The sequence below is a fragment of the Sturnus vulgaris genome, chromosome 2 (genome assembly GCF_052056855.1).
Source record: "Sturnus vulgaris isolate bStuVul1 chromosome 2, bStuVul1.hap1, whole genome shotgun sequence".
NCBI classification, from domain to species: domain Eukaryota; kingdom Metazoa; phylum Chordata; class Aves; order Passeriformes; family Sturnidae; genus Sturnus; species Sturnus vulgaris.
In genome coordinates this window covers 85,333,349-85,348,587 of record NC_142244.1, presented here as the reverse complement: position 1 = coordinate 85,348,587, position 15,239 = coordinate 85,333,349, and the positions used below count along the sequence as shown (strand labels likewise).

Genomic DNA, 15,239 nt, shown 5'->3' with positions numbered 1-15,239 from the left:
GCAGAGGAAGCACATAATTTATTTACTTCCTTAATATTTTCTCACACAAAACTCAGACTAGCTCAGACAGGAAGTGACTAACATAATTCTCTATGAGAGGGAGTACAGTACTGGGTAGGAAAGAAATGCAAGTACTTATGTGCTGTAGAAGCACAATTTCAGACTGATGCAGATCATCTTTCTAGGAATAATCAGGAAAATATTACTGCAACTTGAAAGGCAAAGGAATTCTTAATAGAGAATTTTCAATCTTTTCTGTCAAGATATTTTTATCTATACAAATCAAATTCAACTATCATTATTTCCAATGAAAATAAATACACTCTGATAAAACAACACCCTCCTGCTCATTTTCATCCAGAAAGAATCCATTCCTGTTCACAGAGTTTAAAATTAGCACGGAATAAGTGAATACAATATGCAGTTTTAAGCCACACTTTAGAAATTAATTCCATCTTTGTTTTACATCCACTGTATGGAGCTTTAATTCTGGGGGAAAAAATACTAAATATTAAAATAAAATAAATTATAAAAATAAAATAAATTATTAAAATAAAATAAAATCTAGGAGCAGGAACTAACAATATCTGTAGCTAAAAGCCTTTGCCTAATCTGATACAGAAATCAGCTGGATAGAAACCTTCTAGCACAGTTTTGAGTATTAGAAAGCAGACATTCTTCATTGCAGCATGCTGGTCACCCCAAGGATATTTCCTCTAATCAAGCATACTGAGCATCAGGTGAACAAAGATTGTATCATACATACTGATTACATATTCATTAGATATTCCCACTTCCTTGATTTTATTTTACATAATCACACCCCTTATTGGAAGCCCTAACGTGGTTCTTTAGGCTCTGCCTTCAATCCCCAGTGTCCTTTTTAGGTGGCTGTTCCTCAGTCTATGTGTTCGAGTAAGCACAGTATCATTGCTCTGCATAACTTCTGCTTTGTCAGCCTTGGAGGGCTGAGCTGGCATCCTGCTTGCATGCTGCATGAGTTCTGTCTGCCTAAGTTACATCCTTTATCTCTTTCTTCAAGGCTGTTGTTCTGTTCTACTGTCCTTATCAAGTGAGGAAACTGCTGTTCTGCCCTACTGTCCTGATCAAAACTGTTTCCAATTTTCCACTTTTTAAACACTTTGTTGTACATTGAGAAAAAGGCTAAGGTGAAATGTTAACACCACAATAAATACCCACTTTGGTTGGAGACTGGATTTAGGTTTCAAACTGCGGTAGACTCCAACTCCAGTGTGGATTATTGCCTGATAAAGTCCTGTGACAAATAAACCACTCTGGTTCTCCAATGAGTAAATTAACCATGTAGTTAAATTACTATTTCTATAATTGCATGAATGAAAATGAGTTTAGTATAAGTATCATTACTTAGTGCAAAGTTTTCCTTCACCATATAGCCTTGTGTATATAGAAACAGATGTTTCCATATTTGAGTCACAGTCTGAAATAATAGCTCAGATGCATGAGTTTTGGAGAGTGTTTACTGTAATTATATTTTATAGAATACCAAAATCAAAGAAAGGTTTGGATTAAAAGGAATATTCAAGCATTGTCCAGTCCAACTCTGCCCCCAACCTGGTCTTGAACACTTCCAATGAAGGAGTATCCACAGGTTCTCTGAGCAACCTGTTCAGAGAGATCGGGGATTGCCCCAGCCTGGGAGAAGGACCTTGTTAATTCCATGAAGTTTACATGAGCCCATTCCTCAAGGCTGTCAAGCCCCAAGTCTCCTTCTGGATGACACCACCTCCCCTTAATGCAACAACTGCACCACTCAGCCTGGTGTCATCCAGAAACTCACTGAAGGGTGCCCTTGATCCCACTGGCCATGGCGCTGCTGAGGGGGTAAAACAGTGCTCAACCAAGCAGGGACCTTTGTGGGGCACCAATTGTTATTGATTTCCACTTGGGCATCGAGGCACTGACTCTAAGTCTTTGGATGAGCCCATCGAGCCATCTAACCATCCATCTGTCAAACTGGCATCTCTCCAACCTAGAGGCAAGGCTGTTGAGGGGGACCATATCAGAGGACTTACATGGGAATGATTTGAAACTGAGTTTGAAATGTGTGGGCAGAAATGTGTTTCAGAGTTTAGAAAAATTTTCCTTCTGAAGTTAAGGTGTGTTTTTTCAGTATTTACAAGGGGGAAGAATTACAGGAATAAAATAGACAAACCAAAGAACAGAAAGTCTAAATAAGGGATTACTGAGTGCCATCAAGAAGAAAAATTTTACCCTCAGGTATCTCCAAGTGGTCTTCATCTGTGTGCTGGCAATGCCCTGCTGCTTTCCAGGCCCAGTGAGTAATCAGCCTTTGTTTCTGCAATTTGGGAAGATTCTCAAAGTGGCCACATGATGGTAGCCTAGGATCAAGTACAAACAAGCTAAATCATGATAGTAAAGGCAATAAGGAGGAAAACTAATACTTGTAAACTGAAATAAATGTCTGGATGAGTCATCGCCACACAGTGAGGACCTGAGCTTTATTTCAGCTTTCAGGTATTGTAATATCCAGAACTGAACTGCCAAGTGTACCTACTGGATAGCCCTAGACTGAAACATGCTGTGTTTGCAGCTCTGCCCTCTTACAGACAAACTCATATCTAGCAAACTTCTGCTTACACTTTCCTTCCAGTTTCTTGATACCTCACATAAAAGATCACTGGTTTAAAATAGATTAAACCAGAGCAAGAAAATCAGAAATTAATGAAAGATTCTCTTTTGATTATTAGCCTCATGATTACTATAACTGCAATGTTTACTCTTGACATTAGCTATGAAGAAGACTAAATGCAAATTGTAGAATTCTTAGGTTTTAAATCAAAGACTACAAAGCTATTCATATAAAAGTTCATATAAAAGTTGTAAAATTATTCTGTTTTTAAGAAGAATTGACCCCAAAATCTGTGGTAAAATGTGCTGGTCTTGAAAAGGATGCCTTTAGACTAGTCTGGTATGCAACTTCTCTCCCTTTTATTAAGCAAGTCAAATCATCCTTCAGACTGTATAGCAGCTAAGGAGAACTCCATCACCAGGTTGTCTGGCTTGGTGAAAATATCATTGTCTAGGGCAAACACTGATTGTGCTGATTGTGAGACTGATTTACAAGACTGGGATGCTTGTGTAATACCCCAATCCACTGCAGAGGTGGTCTTGGGTATAATCATGTCATCTTACATTCCATACAATAAATTAAATTGCTTATACTGAAAGAGATAGAATATTGTTTACTCTGCATAAATATTGAAGATTCCAATTTTTCCAATCTATATGAAAAATTTTATTAAGAAAAATTAGTTGAAAATTAATTAAGACTTTTATTCCAGCTCAGTTTCCAGTAACCTAATTCACTGTACCAGTTACACCATCACCCAACTTCTCTAGTGCTGGGACTCAGAGTTCCAAGAAAAATTCTGTTCTGAGAACAGAGCAGGGTCCAGTTTCAAGAATTGCAGAAACTGAGTAGTTATAAAAGTCTCAGTATTATCACAGTCCTCCAGCAGACCTCTTTCAATTCCTCTACAGAGCAGCAATGAGAAGTCCTTATTTCTGCAGGTCCTGAAATGAAATGTCATAGCAGGATACAATGTTGTCCTGCTGTTTACTGTATGAATAAAATTGAGGAATTGAGACCTAAAGAAGAGGAAATATCTCAAGAACCATCCCCTACCTATTCCTCCTCTGCCCAGAACAGCAACAAAAACAAAGACTGATGGGAATGAAGATGTACAAGATACAGACAAACAGCAGGACAGATTTTATATGATTTACCACTCATCCAGTGTGATATAACACCAAAGAGTAGTACATTCATTGAACATTAAATAATCAGATTTAAATGCTGTTGTCTACTTTAATGACTTCATTTTCTTGTTAAAATCATTTAAAGATGAAGAAGACTGGGGTCTCTCTGTTCAGACTGTACTATGGGGTACATGAAAAGGCAAGTTCTATGCTTCTCAGTTCCAGGAGACCAGCACAGACAAGTGACATGCTGTTGATTTGGTAGACTCAAGACATTTCATGCATACAGAAATTTTCCTGATCTGTGCATTGAATATACACAACCCAGAAAAATGTGTACACAAAGCAGGAAGGTTGTTGAGACTGGTGACATGGTTTGTTACCCACCTACAGGGAATGAGGCTGGCTAGTGCAAATCTGGGAGCAGCTTTTCTGAAGGCCAGAGCAGTGGGCTGATACCCCTGTACAGGGCAGCATCCCTAAGCAAAAAGCAGAAAACAGTGGCATGGCTTGAAGCAATGATACCTGACCTACACCCGAGCCAGAAGGAAGGCCCACGTTCTCTACCTTTCAGGTGGTGCCCTGTCCAAACCTCTGCATGAAAAATGAGTGACAGAAATGACTGAAAAATTATGTGAATCAAGTAATGAAGGCCGGGAGTGACCCTGCTTCTCCCTATGGTTTAAAGGAAGTAATGATAAGGGAAATGAGGCAATGAAATCACATTGTCAAATCGTGCAAAAATATACGCAGGCGAAGTCATAGTTTCTATCCTTTTTGTTCTCCATTGCTGTAAGCACCACAGGGAAACAGGTTTTCGAGGAGGAGGTAGGTTTCATTTTGTCTGTTTTTCTTTTCTATTTTCTTTTCTGTTTCTTTTTTATTATACTCCAAACAAGCTAGGCAAAGAAATACTGAGTTTTGTCATTTCTGTTAGTTTTAATGTTAAAATAACTGTGAGATGTGGATAGACACTACCTGATAGCAAATGCCTGTTTTCCTCTGATGAATGTCTTAGCCAATATTTTGATGGCATATTTTTTCTATAATCTGAAAATGATTGTATAATTGAATTTTAAAACTTGCAGCGTTTCCAGTACTACTGGCCTCATCCACACAGCAGTATTTTGTTTGTTAAGCTAAACCTGAATTATAGAATTGGAGAGCCTGTGTCACTCTCGCTTGAAAGCACAGTCTGATTGGAAATGTTGGATTTTAGGTCTTTGCATCCATAGAGTAAAATTAATAAATGGAGTGAACGCTTTAAGGAGTACTGAATTTAGGCACCAGTAGAATGGAAGTATGTCAGTGTCCTTCCATTTTCATTATTTTAATACTTTAGAAGATTTCATACACACAGCTCCCTGAAAATGCTGCAGGAATGCAGGCATGATTTTACCCTCATAGCACATCCAACATGGAAGCAGTTATTCCATTTCATATTTTCCAACTGATAAAAATGTCTTCCAAAATCTTTCAGAGGCAAAGCTGGGAAATTAATCTCAGAGGTCTAGCTTAATGTACTATACTCAATACAGGCTTTCCCTTAACAAAACATAGTCATATTAAAAACAAAGTATAAGTTTTGGGGGATTTTTTTAGTTACAAACTTCCCTTTTCATTTGCTATAAAAATCATAGTGGGATCAACATATGATAAAATAGATTGTTGTGTGTTACTCATAATCAGCAGGATTATGGACAGTTTTTATTCTCATCTAATCAGGACAGTTTTTATTCTCATCTAATCACTCCTCCAATCAACCTAAAGGAGATTAGACACTGCAGTAGTATTTCAACTTCTAAATTCCTAATATGACTATCCCCTGTGGAAGGGTTTTAGGGTTCAGGCTTCTCTGAGAAATAACTTGTGCTGTAGCACAGAGTCTAGAAGCAGCCAATTTTCATAGAAACTTTATAAACTACGGTACAGGAAGGAAACAACTTCACATAGAAATACTTTAATTTTCCTAAATATTTTCATCAATAATCTGCACAAGACCTATTTGAGATGTGGAAGGATGTTTGAAACATCTCTGGGGAAAATAGTATTGTTCTTCTACTGCAACAGTTTTTCTAAAGAGAAGCAGCGCATGATACTTGCACTGGTATAAGAATGAGGAGAAAAAGACATTTTCAATGATTCAAATTTTCATTTGAGAAAATAATAGTGACAGTATTTTTGTTTAGTAATTGCATGTGAATTTCAGATGATGTAAGAAAGAAAAGGAACGAATCCTCTTGGATTTAGCTGACAAAGGTGAATAGCTAGAGAGATTCCTCTAGGCTACGTTTTCAGTGAATGGCAAAAAACCAAATATGGTGAAGCCTTCATTCATCTTGTCCTAGACTAGATTGAACAAACTGGTCTAAAGTAGCTGTGTTTTTTTCCTGGCAGTGTTAAAGCAGCATAGAATTACTGGCTTCCCTATGAGTATCTATACAACTTTTCAGTAAGTTTAGGTAAGACAAACTCCACCTCACACCTAACAGCATCTTCAGAGTTAAACTGAAAGGTTAAAGCAATTTAATTGCGCGCTTTTTTTTCAATTTATTTTTAAAATTTCCAATATCAAGTATGTTATTTAACATCTTTTATAAAGTATCTGGTCAATTATGTCTAAGATTCAACAGTTTATTAATTTTTTTACTTGAAGAATTTCTGAATAAAAGTCCTTCCCTGCTAGTAATGTTGGTAATCACAAACGATTGCAGATTTTCTTCTCTCTGGTATTTTTCTGAAGCTAAGGTGCTTACACTGTTTCTGATGTCTGCCCAAGAGATGGAGATAATCTAAGTTGACAAAATAGCCATAAACAAACAAGCCAATAAATAAACACACTCTATGTACTTGAAACAGTGGATTGTTATGCGGTTGTGTTCTCAGTTAAGTATCTTGCTTCTTTCATGAAAAGAATGTCAAACATTTAAAATATATCTAAAGATAGTAAAATATGTGAAAATAAGATATTTGTGTCTGAAATAAAGGATGCTTCAGAGGATATTAACATACTTGCATGTGTGTTTTACTATCATCATCAAATAATAAACTAAGTGATTCAGAAAAATGAGTGCAATGCAGAGAAACTAAACTGGTTTTTGCATCACAGCTCACAGAAAAGACTAATAAGAATATGGCCCTACCATTTTTTTAAGGAAATAAACATATGTAAGGGACAAATATGGGACATTTCAAATAGGAGTGGTTAAGCAAAAAGACACTAGAAAAATTTAGCTAGTCCTCAGAATAAACTGGAGGCAGAAAAATATCGACGTCTCTTTGAAATAATGCGAGATAAAAAGTCTTCTCATGAAGACTAAGCTCTATTACAGGTGTTGCTAAAAATAAAAGGGTAATGCTGACAGTGTTGGAGGAATAGAGTAGGCTTAAAAATAAACCTTACAGAAAGTGTAGTGGCATTTATATACTTTGCTAGATTTTGTTTAGCATAACCACAAAAATGTGAATAAATAAAAAATGAAAAATAAATGCTCTAAAACCTTGGAAAAAAGGTCCAGTCAGAAACGGGTATAGAGACACTCATACGGATTCACTGCATATGCCTGAATATTTCCTTTGTTGTTGAACACTTCAACTGCTTGTTGGCCCACAGAGGATCCATGTTGTGAACTGATTTTAAATCAGAATGACCCTTTTTTCGTTAGATTTACAGCATTGCTAAAGGCTTGAGGAATCCCATCTCTCTTAGACCCTTGCACAGCACCTATGATCATACTTCAGACTGCTGCATTTACCCAGCAATTTCTTCATGGGAAGGCAATTTCTCCTTTTGTTTTGTAAATGAGGAAGTGAAGTGCAGACTTGGTTGGCCCTGGCTCATAAAGGGAGTCTGTGGCAGACCAGAGAACTGATCCAAGCTCTCCATCACCTCATCACAGCCCCATAATCACTGATCTCTCAAAAGCAGTTTGTTAAATACATATAAACTTACACATAAATTGGATACAGACAACTCTATGCTGAGAGCTTTCATACCTCTAGTGACTAGGTATGGGTTAGTATTTGTTACAGCTACAGTTCTCTTAGCTGCTAGCCCACACTCTCATCTCAGATGAGTTTGTTCCACTGTTTCTGATAGAGGATGAAAAAAAACCAACCAAAAGAAAAAAAGCTGCTGAGAGAAAAATTAGTTGTAATGATGATCACTTGTTTAAAGTTACTCACTACAGGGCCCCACAAGAAGTGGTATTAGCACAGCCAGGGGAGCAGGGTGGAATCAGTCAGGATCAATGAAAGATGGGAAAACAGGGCATGCTTAAGCCAACACTGCCATTAAAAGAAATTCTGCTGAACTAAGCTCTTGGAAAAAGTTTCAACTTTCCTTTTGGAAAAGAGAAAGATTTTCAGAAATCCAGGAGTACTTTGACAGTTTTCTCATCTCTTTAAAAGCTTCTCTTTATTTCCAAAGACGTGGAGTTTTAGGGCTAACTAGAGAGATACATGCAAAGGTTGTGTGTGTGGTGCTTAAACTCGATGAGTAGTGGTTGGACTAATCTTGGGAAGCAGTGGCTCAGTCCTTCAGTTCACAATGGTAGCTGTTGAGCTACTGAATGTTCACCATTTCCTGTTGGAGATCTCACCTTTTGGTAGGGGAGAAACATACAAGGAATTCAAGCAGGCTGTGAGTACAGGTTGCGAGTTAACTTAAGCAAGCTATGAACTTCAGCGTCAACTTTGTTTTTGTCAGATTTTACACCAATTAGGCAGATATTCAGGCCTGTACCAAGTTCAGTGATAATAAGATTCCCTCTTGAATCCAAAGTACTGGAAGAGACTAACAGCTGGTTTCAATTCCTAATTGAAAAATATATAATCCTCTCTTCAAAATTGCAACACTTCTTCAGGGACCAGCTTCAGGAAGCAGTCTCAGGTTTAGATTGTAACTAGCCAGCTGTCACACAGAAGAAAGTGATGGGCATCTTATTTAAATTATTAGTGGTTTGTAACAAGGGTCAGAACATTTAAGCACAGCAGAGAGAACTTTGCCACCCTGCTCGTGGCTGTAGAATTTACACTCCACTGTAGACTGGGCCACAGCTAAACGGGGGAACTAAACAAAGGACACCACAGTAACTGTCTCTGTTATTAACTTCCACTAAATCCCTGTGCTTGAGCTGGCTGAAGACTCAGTTAAATCCCAGCCATTTATATGGCTTCTGGAACAATGACAGATAATCCTCATGGCTCAACACAAATAAAATCATTGCCATCTTCAAGTAAGGACAAAACTACAAGACCAAAATAATATACAGTCAGATTTGCTAAGCAGGTAGCTAAAAATTTGCTAAATAAGCTTGCAAGATCTCTGTTATTTGAGCAGTTATTCACTCTTTCTGCAGAGTGGACAGGGGATCTTCTTTCTGTGTTTGCAGGAATGAATGGGACAGCCATTGAAAATTTTGTTTGTGTCATTTTTAATGTTTCCTTCATGAACTGCACCTGGCATGTGGGCAGGACTGCTACAGAAGATACCCAATATTTCCTGTACTGGAGGCCCTCGGAGTAAGTAGGTTTGTTTGAATATTGGGAATTTTGATTTGTGGTTGGACGTGTGACATTGCCAATTTTTTATTTATACAATATTTCATGTAAAGGAAAGAAGATGTCACAGAATGCCAAAATTACATCAAAGATAACTGTGGAAGGCACATAGGATGCAAATTTCAAAATGTGACAATAAAAAATAAAAATGCTTATTTCCTGGTAAATGGGACCAGCAGTGAAAAAAGCATTCAGTCATATGAGAAAAGGATACAGCTATACCAAATTGGTAAGCATTTTTTGTTTATTTAATTTCCAGTTATATTTTAAAAGAATGAAGAATTAATCCCTGTGGAAAAGCATACATTTAAAAAATACTGCTCCCCATAACAGGTTTGGGTTTTTTCCCTTTTTCTAAGCCCTAAAGTATAAGAATGGACAAAAACTAATGAATACAGAAACAATCTGGAATCATAAGTCAGAAAATTTTGAACATTTCAGTCAAATATTTATTCTCCGAGAGAAAGGTGTCATATTTTAGAATTAACTAGCTAAGAATTCCTGAGTGGACTATCTAGATGTTGGTCTTATTATCTCATAATGCTGTTCATCCACATAATGAAAAGAACCAGCTACCTTAATACTGTGAGCAAAAAATTCCATTTTTTTAATTGGAAGAAGGTTAATAAAAAAAAATCTGTTTAATTTGAATACAGTATCAAAAAAACCCAAAACTCTTAAAGCCAAGAAATAAAATCAAACCTTCTTAAATCATATGCAGAGTTCAGTAAAATGTAATAAATAGCTTGTGTTTTGTAACGAATGGCTTGTTTCCTTATTGTTGTAGCTGGTGCTCCAGGCTTCTCAACTGTGATGTTAAATCAGGTGGTACTGCTTCAGAATATGGGGACAATATCGAAATTCTGCTAAAGCTGCATTACATCTTTTTAGTTGCTTGAGCATCTACCTATATTTTTAAAACAGTAAAGTGAAGAAAGTTATTACTAATCAATAGTATTTCTGATTATATTATTGTAGAAAAACTCACTCCTCCACTAAATGTCACAGTGAACTGTACAGAAGCTTCTCGTAGATGTAGCATTTGGTGGCAACCACCTCGTACAAGTCATGTGAAAAATAGAAAATGTTTCAAATATGAAATTGTCATAGAAAACAAGGTAAGAATAATTATGACATTTAATTGCATTTTGTTTGTCTCTATTTCCACACATAACACCATACAAACAGTACCTTGTTCTCATCCCCTCCTTTTGAAAGCTTGGATGAATATGGAAAGTAATATCACATCCTTCAAAAACAAAGTTCAAAATATTTGTTGGAATATTTGTGAGCTTTACTGTTCCAACAGTAAAAAATTAAAAACAAAAAACCAAGCAAACAAAATTTTAAAATTATAAAAAAAGAATAAAAAAGCTTAGCTAAATTAAATGTTCAAGAATGCAAAAGATACACAGGAAAAAACATTGTCCGAGTTTATTGTAAATTTTAGATACTTTCTTTTAACAATTAAAATGTAAACATTTTGTCAAACTGTGCCCTTTTTTTGTTTAGTGCTTTGATACTTAATTCTACAATTAAATTTAAATGGTACAATATTTCAGAGCATCAGTGGAGAGTTTCAGTCTTTAAAAGAAGACATTAAAAATATTACATACACTTTTTCTTTCTGAAAATCAAACATTCATGGGAGAAGACCCTTTGTTATATAGTAACAAAAAGAATAACCCTAAAAATTAAACTTTTCTTTCTAGGCTGATGCTGAGAAAAACACTAAAACTGCATCTAAAACAGTAAGTCTGTATTAATCTAACATTTATGCTATATTGAAATTTTTCTGCATCAGAGCATCTTTTAACCAAATTGGTTTGGTTTTGCACTGCCTGTTTCAATGTACACACATGCTCATTAGTGATAAGTTTTCTAAATCTGAAGTTTTGAACTCTTGTTTGTAAAACTTGGTACAAAAACACCTGCACATATGGAGTTTGATATTACCTCACAAAATCTTCCATTTTGCATTTTTTTTTACTTCTTAGCAGATTCATATATATGTAAAAATATGGATCATGATTCTGTATAACACAAAAAAATATGGAGAATTTTTTTTTTAAAGCACTCTCTGGAAAGGATTGAGATGTAGGAGGCAAGAAAATATTACCTCAAAGATTAGGCCAATATAAATATGGCAGAAAAAAACCTAACTTTTTACTTCTGTATGCTCTGGCTATCGAACTCTACTTCAGTTTTGAAAATATCCACTGTAACAAAGGACCAGATCTTTAAAGAATTTTTTCCCTAAAGTCCCATTGCTTAGCAGAGTCTAAGGAGCCAGGGAAGCATATGGCAAATTTCATCTTCATATAACCCATAATAAAAATGTTCAAACAAGAGGAACCAAGATGAAACAATCTAACTTAATAAGGGATATTTTTCTACTTATTTTTTCACTCAAGTCCATCCACAGAAATATTATATAAATGTAAAATATAAATTTTATCATAATTATGTAAAAATAATACAAAAATTCTCATTCTTATTTTGCATTTAGAAAGCAATCATTGAAGAAAACTCCTACCTATATGAAAGCTTCAGCTCAGGAGAAACGTACAGCGTCAAAATCAGAGCAAGAGATGTGGACATTTGTTTAGTAAGCCGAAACTGGGGAGAGTGGAGTACACCTGTGGAGTTTGGTAAGAATAAAATTCCCTTCCTTGACCTTGTTCAGTTATTATCTGTCTGTCTCATTTTTTACTTCTTTCTTACAGATGGAAATACATCGATAATTGCACATTAATTTGTTAGGACAAAGAGTTGAAGAATTGCCATGTCTCTTAATACTGGGGAGTTCCCCAGTCATTGTTGGGAGACAGCTCTTCTTGCACAGGGATAGTGAATGAAACAGACCTTTTTGAGGTCTGTTGCCAGCTGTTTTACTTCTTCCATCTTTGCTCCTGACTTTATAAACTCCTTTTTCCTGCTGTTGCTCTCTGCCACCTTGGATTTTTAAATACTCTGTAGGACTCAGTTCCTCAGGTCTCAAGCTCCTTGGACAGTTCACATCCTACTCCTTCACATGCTACAGGGCAGTGTGGTACTGAGCTAAAGAAATCATTCCTTCACACAGTGTTTGACATTCTGACACAAAGTAGGTTGCACATAGCTGTGCACTCTTTCATGTCCTGTGATGCTAACCAGTACTTTGATGATTGCTTGATTTTCAGGAACACAACAACTTACATCCACTTCATCATATATGCTATTTCTGATACCAGGGCTGGCAGCAGGTCTCGTGCTTTTCCTCTGCATGACAGTGTAAGCCTTATTTCTTGTGCAAAAATTTTATTCTAAAGTTGAAATAGCCCTTCTTCCCCCAGAAGAAAATTTCTGGCTTCTTTTGAAAGGAGACAAGGGAGGGAGAAATTCAACACTGAGCTATACTAGGAGCTGGATGTTCCTCAAGTGTGCTCTATACTTCAGATTCCCAACTTTCTAAATACTAGATTAATATAACACAATGATTTCCAGTACTGAGACAAGGCCTTTTATCAGTACCTCTTTCCTACCATCAGACCCTACAAAGTAGATTGGTGGCATATGAAATTTTTTCCATATTTTGACATTTCCTTTTCACATACTTGAGAAAAAAACTTCCTATGAGACCTTAGTAAATAATAAAATTAATTATTGTCATTCAAATTCTGAAGGAGAAAATTGCCACATTGTGTTCAGCCTATGTAATTTTTAGCTACTTTTGAATCAGAAGAATACTACTTATGTCTTAGAGAAATAAGATATTACTTCAGGAGCATTATTATCTAGTATGTGTTCGTGTGTTTACAAACTGAGTCTTTTATTCACGAAACCTTTTTGTTACTGTAGGAGGGTTTATTTGAAAAAAACATCTGCTACAGTACCACAGCCAAGAGACCCATTCCGTGAGACCTCTCCAGTGGACTTTCAGGTATTCTTTCTTTCCATTTGCCTGAAATTCAAAAATTTAATCTCAAGGGTATGACCTAACTGTCAGAAAGATGCACACAAGCAAGAATTATTTGTCTTTTCCTTGTTCTTGGGATATGGACAGAAAAAGTCCAAATGCAAATAACTTGTCTGTTTTAACTTTTCCATTATGAAATAATTGTCATCTGTCTACTTGGAGCATTGGAGTAAATACAGTTTCACCCTGCTCTCCCTAAAAGCTATATGCTATCACTAAAATAATGCTGAGCATAAGTTTCTCAGCACAATAATAATGCAGAATCAGGCAGGGAGAGAAGGGCCAAATAAATCTTCAGTAGTTTTGCCGTGCTACTATTCGACAATGATGCTAAAGGAGATAAAAATTTCTCGGGTATGGTAAGCAAGAAAGTATAGCAGAATGTTGAGAGGTGCTAACTTATGTGGAACGCTGGAATGACCCATGAGAAGGAGCAAACAGACAAAAGCTGCAGGAACTGCCCTTCAAGGGAGTGTGTTACAGCTTCCTGCAATTTGCAAAGTCTTTAGGTAGGCTGCAGGCAGGTCTGGAAGATAAAATTTGTCTATAGGGACACACTGAATTACTGGCGTGCCTTTATAAATCTTTTTATTTTCTCTTCCTTCATCATGTTAATTTTTCTATGTTTTAAAATATGATTTTCCAGCTTTTTAGTTAAAAAGTCTTTGTTCCTCTTTGGGAGCTATATGGAGGGAAGATCTAGACATGTCTACTTTGGTCTTCTAATTGACAGAGCCCAGCTACAAGTTTTATACAATAAATAACAAATCTGAATGACAGGAGATTTGTAAGTCAGGACCTTGTGACTAATCTCATGCATGAAATACTAACAAAATGTTATATTCTTCCTTTAATAGAAAGAATATATGAATCTATTAAAAAAACAAGGAACTGAAGAAATAATAGATATTGAAGAAATGATGGAATGCAAGTGAAATGAGCAACTTGATTTTTTTCAAGCATATATACCTTGTTGGCAAAAATTAACAGGTTTTTTATATTCTCTCACTCCTGGAAGCAGGGAGAAGAACACTGACTGTAGAGATAACTGCCCAAAATGTTATCTCTAAAAGCCTCTTTGTATTTGGTTGCATTTTCTGCATTTTCAGTTAAGTTTGTATTATTTCTGTTTTTTATTGTGATGAATATCACAGCATTTCAGAAAAAAAATTCAATATTTCTTTGGAAGTTATTATACCGTTTTTCAACACCATGCAAAAGAAAAAGTAAGAACAACCAAACTTAAGGGGTTTATTCAGGATCTCCATTGGTTTAGTGTCTTGAGAAAGTACAGCTGTACTGGGATTGTGATCAACAATAAAATTTGACATCAGTATGAAAGCCTGCTGTATGAAGACCAGCCAAGATCAAACCTCTTAAGAAGCATCACTTGCTCATGCAGAGTGAGTACTATTAAAGATCTCACTATACAATTTTCCCATAAGTCTATTTGTTGCCTCTCGTTTTTCATCCTTTCTTATCTGTGTTAGACGAAAAAATTACTTAATGTATGATTGCTAACAGGTAGCAGATGTACATATGTAAATGTATTGAGTGGGAAATGTTGGAAATTGAACATTTGAACTCTCCAGCAGAAGCCTGTCACTTACTAATTGCAAATGGTACAAGCCAGTCTGTGTTTTTATAACCTTGGATGAAAGAGAAGTGTAACAGCCTGAATCCTCCAATGAATAAGGGGGTATGAGAGAAAAGAGTGTATGAGAGGTAAAGGAAAAGGGGTATGAGAGTTTTGGGGCTAATCACATATTTTGACCTTCCATTTGCATGAAATTGAACATGAGTCAGCAGTGCCCTGGCAGCCAGGAGGGCCAACCCTGTCCTGGGCACACCAGGCACAGCATCACAGCCAGGCAGGGGAGGGGATTGTTCTGCACTAGGACAGCCTCACCTCCAGTTCTGGGGCAGTTCTGGGTGCCACAACATAATAAAAATATAA

General features: G+C 36.3%; 1 protein-coding gene across 3 annotated transcripts; it reads left to right on the top strand.

The window, feature by feature from the left end:
* The first annotated feature begins 4,522 nt into the window (after positions 1 to 4,522).
* Positions 4,523 to 14,726, top strand: LOC106862949 (granulocyte-macrophage colony-stimulating factor receptor subunit alpha-like). 3 transcript variants are annotated; one of them, XM_088159921.1, is made up of 9 exons: positions 4,523 to 4,590; positions 9,156 to 9,289; positions 9,378 to 9,553; positions 10,303 to 10,442; positions 11,037 to 11,075; positions 11,834 to 11,975; positions 12,507 to 12,597; positions 13,165 to 13,246; positions 14,140 to 14,726. In XM_088159921.1, the coding sequence occupies exons 2-9, from the start codon at positions 9,228 to 9,230 to the stop codon at positions 14,215 to 14,217; spliced, it is 810 nt and encodes a 269-aa protein (XP_088016047.1). In that variant the 5' UTR covers positions 4,523 to 4,590; positions 9,156 to 9,227; the 3' UTR covers positions 14,218 to 14,726. The 3 variants fall into 3 exon arrangements, 2 of the variants coding, with proteins under 2 accessions (XP_088016047.1, XP_014747724.2); XM_014892238.2 differs by having other exon boundaries at positions 4,529 to 4,590; positions 9,156 to 9,285; XR_015801605.1 differs by lacking the exon at positions 12,507 to 12,597 and having other exon boundaries at positions 4,529 to 4,590; positions 9,156 to 9,285.
* Positions 14,727 to 15,239: the final 513 nt, after the last annotated feature.

Coding starts and splice junctions, on each gene's coding strand:
- LOC106862949 (XM_014892238.2), top strand. CDS start 9,158: ATGAATGGGACAGCCATTGAAAATTTTGTTTGTGTCATTTTTAATGTT. Junction 9,554..10,302: donor GATACAGCTATACCAAATTG/GTAAGCATTTTT, acceptor ATATTATTGTAG/AAAAACTCACTCCTCCACTA. Junction 10,443..11,036: donor AAATTGTCATAGAAAACAAG/GTAAGAATAATT, acceptor TTTTCTTTCTAG/GCTGATGCTGAGAAAAACAC.